Here is a 7277-nt window from a genome sequence, read left to right as displayed (position 1 = left end):
ATTATGGGTCTGTAACTTAGAGAGTGTACAAATGGAACCACATTTGGTTCCATTTGTACACTCTCAGAGTTAAAATAACATTGATTTTACATTATAAATTGGGGGTCCCAGAGACAGAAATGCCATTAAATGGGGGTCCGTAGTCTAATGCATGTCAAACTGGGGGTGGGGGGTCCTTGAAATTAAACGGGTTGAGAATCACTGCTAGAGCCGTAAACATCTTGGGGGGGTCCCTGGCATACCTTTTCAAATGGTGTTCCGCGGGCTAATAAATGTCAATTTGGGGGGTCCTTAACATGAAAAACGTTGGGAACCGCTGCGTTACAAATACTGACTTTCTTCTAACGACGTTCCTGATGTTACTGCGAGCAGCTGAATATCCGTGTGGCCGAGACGCCCTGACGGTGATAAGTGGGACGTCCACGAGGTCTCTGTTCGAAAACGACACGGAAGCGAGTCTGGGGATAAATGGCACTACTGGGCTGACCGACACGAGTAGCAACGCCACCGCTACCAGCCCCGTTCCCACAACGCCAGCCAGCAGCACCACCACCACGACATCGTCTCCAACCGCGGACGCTTTCACCTTAGCCCCGTCCCAAAGCAGCCTGCCTCAGTGGGCGGTCAGGGAGAGCAGGATTCCCATAAATAACACCATGAACGACAAGAAACGCATCGTCGGCGGGGATACCGTCATACCTGGAGAGATCCCGTGGCAGGTATGAAATGTATCGTGTATATATATACTACTATGAAAAATGGCCTGAAAACTAACTTGATCTTTGGATGTGGTGTGGCTAACAAAAGTTGGTATAGGCTATTATTATAGGGGATAAAGAAAGATAACGACTCACTGAAACAAGACCTGAAACATATTACTGTGCACCATTGGTTCCCAATTACATAAGAAAGAGGAAAACATTGTTGCTTAGCTTGACTATACTTTCACAATCACAATGTATCTGTTGAACAGAGTACAAAAACTAAATTCAAAGTGCTTGTGAGGGTGGGGGTCCACCTCTGGCCTGAAACGTATGGGAAACCTTGCTGTGTACACTCTCTCACCTGTAGCTGTTGACCAGCTCTCCTCCTCTTCCCACTCTGGCCCAGGTAGCCTTGGTGTCGCGTCCCAGCGGGCAGGTGTTCTGCGGCGGGGCCATTCTCAGCGACCTGTGGGTCGTCACCGCTGCTCACTGTTTGGTGGAGGGACAGGGGTCTTTCTTCGTTAGAGTGGGTAAGGAAACAAATCCCAAAGAAAAAATATAACACACATCCTCAGTTTTCTTTGGTGCTGAACCAAACTGTAGAAACAGAAACTGTAAAACAAAAGGGGGGCTCGGAACTCACTTTTGAATGCTCCAAAAATGGTTTATTTTTGCGTCAAAATAGCACAAGTGTACGACAGGTATATGGTTTTTCAAGTACGGTATACTTGACATGTATGGTAGGGTCGAAAGGTCAGTGACAGGATGTCACTCATGACCAATGAAGCGTTTCTTATCCACACCTTGTTTAACACTAAAACATAATGGAGGCACTAGTGTTACAATATGTCTGTCCTACCACACACAGATTTGGTGGCCCCCCTATAGTAACTCTGAGCTCCCGGACCGCCTGTTGACCCCTGGATTATATAGCGTCATAAACTGTGACCCGTTGTTTTCTGTCAGGGGAGCACAACGTCTACACGAAGGAGGGCACGGAGCAGGACCACGAGGTGTCGGAGCAGCGCCTCCACCCGCGCTACCAGCCCCAGGTGAGCCTGTACAACCACGACGTCGCCCTGTTGCACCTCCAGACGCCCATCGTCTTCTCGGCGGCGGCGCGGCCCGTCTGCCTGGGGCCCAAGGCCTTCACCGAGGCCCTCGTCAAGGAGGCCTCTCCGGCCACGGTCAGCGGCTGGGGCCGCACGCGCTTCCACGGCGCCACGGCCAGCACGCTGCAGAAGGTCGAGGTCCCCTTCACGGACCGCACCGAGTGCAAGGAGAGCAGCGCCGCCCGCATCACACGCTACATGTTCTGCGCGGGATACTACGACACCGCCCGGGACTCGTGCCAGGGGGACAGCGGCGGGCCGCACGCCAACCGCTTCCACGACACCTGGTTCCTGACGGGCATCATAAGCTGGGGAGAGGAGTGCGCCAAGGAGGGGAAGTACGGCGTGTACACCCGCCTGTCCCACTACTACCGCTGGATACGGTACGTCATGGCGGCGAGCAAGAACAGACTGGCAAACGACGACGTGGATGAACCCGAGCCGTAAAACTTATATGAGACACTGCCTTAACATGCACATTTTAGACCATTCATATTCAAAACGTAGTAATAGCAGGGTTTCCTGCACAATGTTATTGGCGTGGCGCCACGCCATGCTTGAAATGAATCCCGCCATGCTTATCATATATAACAATTTTTTTTAGGGGGGGGCTAATGAATCATGGTGTGTGTGATATGAAATAATCATATTCCATCATATTCAAGTGCTTTTGGAGAGAAATGAGACGGACTCCATGCAGTCACTTTCAGTAGTAGAGGCCTGCAGAGGGGAGCTGTGTGTGTCTGTGACTGTGCCCAGGTGATGGTCGTTGATGCTCATTAATACATCAAGGAAGGCAATTATGTTTCTGCACTGTCAAATAGGTTCCTACATCTATCCTAAGATGCCATCAAAGAAAGCTTTTTTTCTCGAGCTAGGTTCTAAACGAAAGCATGTTTACGGTTGTTGCACAGAAATTAAGTGATTTTACAATAGTACATACTACATGCTGCATATGCGACATACTGTACTAGCATCATGTCCAGGGGGTGTACTTGTACATCAAGTTGCCTCACGCTACAGAAACAGGAGAGGGCTCCTGCCCTATATGGGCCTCATGGCTCGGCAACTGCAAGGCTACTTACAGTATAAGTAGCCTTGCCAAGCCATGAGACACATAGAGGGCAATAGGGCATGTATACATGCTGCATATTAAATTAAAGTCCTGGTTCATAGAATCAATTCCTCCAATTATGTGTCCGATCCCTTTGCATCTCCTTTTGAATCTCTGCCTATGCCCTCAATTCCTTAATTTAAGCCACTTTATATTTTACCATTTTACCATTTACTCCACTGGGCCCTCTATACCGATATTGCCATTTTTCCTCCAGTGAAAAAAAAATCCCTATCTGGCCAAAAAGTACCATTTATACGTGTGGTGGGGGGCTCAGAGTGCTTCCACTAAGGAAAGTATAGGCTTTCTAATGACACAACCCGCCCTTTGTATTGGTGAGTAGCAAAAAATGTTCTTTTTATTTACACTAAAGACGAGAGGCTGGTCTGCATTTATGCGAGCCCTGGCTGGAAGTCATCGGTATAACATAGCTCTAAATGCAACGGCATTAGAGCTATGGACCAGAGCTAATGAACTGATTGCAGTTCCAATACATTTATCCCCTCCTTTTTTTTCTCTCGCATGCACATTTTTTAGGCACACTTATTTTATACTGACTCGAGTTTCCAAGATGTGTCACTTAGAGATTATTGTGGCATGTGTAAGATATATGTTACAATGTGCACTATACTGATGCACAGTTAATCTGTTTAGGACTTCCATTCGGACTATCTACGCAACATGATACTGACATGCACTATACTGAATGCTCTACATGTGATTTAGGACCTCATTAATCCATTCTGGGCGGGAACCCCCCTTTTGGTGTTTTAAAGCATTATGATCTACAAACTCATAGCGCGGCACAGAGTGCCGAGCTACAAGCTTGTAGATCTGCTATTTTCTTTAAATCGTGAAAATGTGGCACAAATCTTTGAATATATATTCTTTCACGGTGAATGTTTTTTTAACTCAAATCTTTGCTTCTGGGGGAGGTCCCTGGAACATATTTCAGATGGGGGGGTCGGCGGCCAATTACATATAATTCTGGGGGTCCTTGACAATGAAAATGTTTGAGAACCACCGACATAGAAGGTTTTTTCAGAAAACCGTCAGGATTTAGAAGGCATTTGTAGAGAATCGACCTCAGGTCTAAATGACAAGATACAGATTTGAACAAGCTGCTTCTGCAGGATTTTTGTGCTTATTTTGTTTTCCATTCTTTGCTTTTAATTCTTTGCTTTTGTACCTTGAGCTGCAAACGTGAAAGCCTGCATAAACAAGACTTTCACCTCACCGTTACCTGTAATTGTGTGACAATAATAAAGTTGATTGATTGATACAAGCAGTCTGGGGGAACAAAGAGAGAAAAAAACAACAACAAAAGATAACAAATTGGACATTTTTTTATTCACATTGGGCTGTTACATAAAAAAAATGTCATAGAACTATTTCAATAAATACGCTTTATTCATTTCTGTACAATACTGCGGCTTTACAAAAGGAAGCCAGTTCAAGACCAAAAAAACCCGACTCATGTCTTAACAATACAAACCTGCTCAAGTTGCCATGCATTTTCCTGTCAAAAATAAAGATTTAGCAACACAATTGGACACTGGACAATTCCCCTTCCCATAGCTGGGAATTCAGTGCAAAAAAATCTGCAGCATTTTGGATTGAAGATATAAATAAAACATAGTGTTTTAGTAGTTGTACTGTGAACATGTAGGGAAGACAAATAAAGGACTAAGTATGGTGCAGTCAAGTGTGTCTCTCTCCCGTATACATACGCAAAGAGACATCATTTTTTTCGCGGGACTATGCGTCAACGCCTCACGCTGCAAAAGCAACAAACATGATAGCAAAAATAAATAAATTAACAACACGTGAAATGTGCGCGGAGCAGGGACCCTTACCGCTTCGCCCAGGCTCATTTCCACATCAAAGGGGACATATCAAAGGCGGGGCCCTCCTACTGGGGCCGTGATTTGATGTGGTAAATTCGTATAAGTCCGCAATCAATATTTAATTAAGCGTTCGACACACTGGGTGTATTTCATGTTTGTTGCATGACACCACTACCCCCCCCCCCCCACCACCACCCGACCACCCCCCCCCCCCCCCCACCAAATTGGTGAGCCCCCAAGATTAACCGAGCTGTAAGGCCAAAGAGGAAACAATCTGCCTCCATTATGGAGAAGCGCACACAGAGGATATGGTGTCTGTCAGTCTGTCTGTCAGTCAGAGGAGTGACAACATGTCTGTGCTGTGAGCCGTGTCTGTAGCAGGGTCTTCCCATGTCTCTGCTGTCGGGAGGAAACCTCATAACTCCAAAATGTTCATTTTTCAGGAAATGAAAAATAGACATTTTTTTTCAGGAAATTAAGAAAAACCTTATATTTTTTAAAACAAAGCAATACAGCCTCATCAAAGTCGGTGTTGTGACTTTATATATCGTCAATTACTTCCATGAGAGGGGGAGAGGTGGTGGAGTTATAGTTGCTTTAGCAGTCATTTTGAGGGTCCAATGGAGTTAAGAGGTTTTGTCCAAAGCACTTTTTACTACTTTCCATTGGTTCAATATTTCCGAAACAACACACAGACGTAAAGGGTGTTCAATAGCACTGATTTATGCCAAAAAAAAAAATTGAGTTATGAGGTTTCCTCCCGACAGCAACGAATACCGTCTTCTTCATCACCCGGGGCTACGTCTGACTTCATCCCAGTAGTGCAGGCAGATGAAGTCTGGCTGCGCCAGGCTAACTTCATCCTCCCTGTTATGTCAACTACCTGGGGGGGGAAGGGGGGGAGGTTGTTGTGTCTCACCCGACTGCTGCCTATCTTGAATAGTGACAAACAAAGCTAAAGACAGCACTGATTAGGATTGGAAGGCTTATACAGTGATATAAAGCAGAGACCAGCTTACCTTTCGATAAGCACAATTAATATTTCCTTTCTTTTCTTTGTTCTCCTTCGGAACCACACATTAAAGTGCCTCTTGAACATTATCGGCGAGGAGGTGGAAGCAGGTACAGTATCCGCCATTGCGTCGCAAAACAGTACAGTACTTTACAAAAAGAGCATAATATTCCAAAAAAGAGGAGGAATAAAAAAAAGGCATTATGGCATGGCACATTTTGGCATTCAAACTCTTTCAGAAGAAAGGTGCCTTATTAAGGAACGAAATCTATATGAAGATACAACGATGAGGTAAAATGAAAGATGTCAACGACGAGGTCCATGTTAAACATGAGTGGTACTGTACTGCATTATGTATAAAAGTCATTGTTTTCCTAGAAATGTTTCAGGCAAATCCTGGGTTAGTGTCCATATAATGGCGACAACCAACATGCCAATCACGGCATTCGCGCACACACACGCACGCACACGTGCACACACGCACACACACAGTCTCATATTTAGCTGAATCAAGTACTATATTGACCAAATATGTTCAGATAATAAAAACTGTTGATAAAACCGCAGCCGGGGATGTAGGCTGTTGATTCTTCTCATGAGAGCTAATAGTTCTTAATAGTTCCCAAATAGCTCCTCCTGTGCCTTATTGCTGGTGCCACCTTTTGTCGTCCATCCGTCCATCACATTCAGTGACGATTCAGTGTGTGTGTGTCCACTGAAGGAGACAGAAGAAGCTAAATAAAAGCATCGATCCAGGGGAGATTGTCAATCGAAAGCTTGGGTAAAGGCAAGGCCCGCAGACTTCCACCGACGTACTGTACTTACTGTACCTACTGACCAGAATGCTGCGGGGGAAAGCCCCGATGGAGAGAGGAACACAGTAGCATGTCCATCATCGGTTGTGAGACAGCTGTGTCTGTTTTGTCCGTCTCTCTGGGGGACATGTCTGTCCAAAGTCCAAAGTTGACCCGTGATGCATTTCTGTTGTGCTTTTCTTCCCTATGGGGTGCTGAGTTTCCTAGCCTTCAGATTCCCCGCCGCGTCTACGGGAGAACATAGAGATTTCAAACACTCTCTGATGATTTCTCACATAATATTATGTTCATTTATTGTACCTGGGGTAGGCTATAGGCAACCTATAACAGTTTAATAGGCACGGGTGCCAACATTGACACAGGGGAGGGCGATCAGATCACTGGCACACAGGCATGTGAGAGAGAAGACTTTAAGTCAGTTAAATTAAGTCCATTCACATAATCATATGCTAATTACATGCTGCACATCATTTTAAATTAATTCAAACTCTGGGGAGGGAGCCTGAGAGATGCTTACCGTACATCATGATATGAAAGAAAATATTTCTAAAGAAGGAGAAGAAAGAATATATGATGGTTGTTATTGCTACCGAAGGTCGCAGTTAACTATGGAATCGTGTGCTTTTTGTCTGTTAGTGTGTCATTCAATATATTGTGCCCAGGTCTAGTGACA

The 7277-nt window shown here is 45.3% G+C and overlaps 2 protein-coding genes across 2 annotated transcripts in view; one reads left to right on the top strand and one right to left on the bottom strand.

Moving 5' to 3' along the window:
- f9a (coagulation factor IXa) overlaps positions 1-2263 on the top strand; it is a gene marked incomplete at both ends in the record, with an annotated part of 4730 nt that extends 2467 nt beyond the window's left edge. The window contains 3 exons of the mRNA XM_079497286.1: positions 373-719; positions 1111-1234; positions 1671-2263. Coding sequence (XP_079353412.1) covers positions 373-719; positions 1111-1234; positions 1671-2263 — 1064 coding nt within the window. The remainder of the gene's footprint in view (positions 1-372; positions 720-1110; positions 1235-1670) is intronic.
- Positions 2264-5645: 3382 nt separating this feature from the next.
- The window catches only part of mcf2a (MCF.2 cell line derived transforming sequence a), a gene marked incomplete at its 5' end in the record, with an annotated part of 66083 nt that continues 64451 nt past the window's right edge, over positions 5646-7277 (bottom strand). Inside the window, one exon of the mRNA XM_079509472.1 lies at positions 5646-6832. Within this exon, the coding sequence (XP_079365598.1) occupies positions 6789-6832 (44 nt within the window). The 3' untranslated portion in view covers positions 5646-6788. The remainder of the gene's footprint in view (positions 6833-7277) is intronic.

The sequence above is a fragment of the Electrona antarctica genome, assembly GCF_951216825.1.
Source record: "Electrona antarctica genome assembly, chromosome: 1".
In the NCBI taxonomy this organism is placed as follows: domain Eukaryota; kingdom Metazoa; phylum Chordata; class Actinopteri; order Myctophiformes; family Myctophidae; genus Electrona; species Electrona antarctica.
The sequence above is the reverse complement of the archived record's forward strand: the minus strand, read 5'-3'. Positions and strand labels throughout refer to the sequence as shown.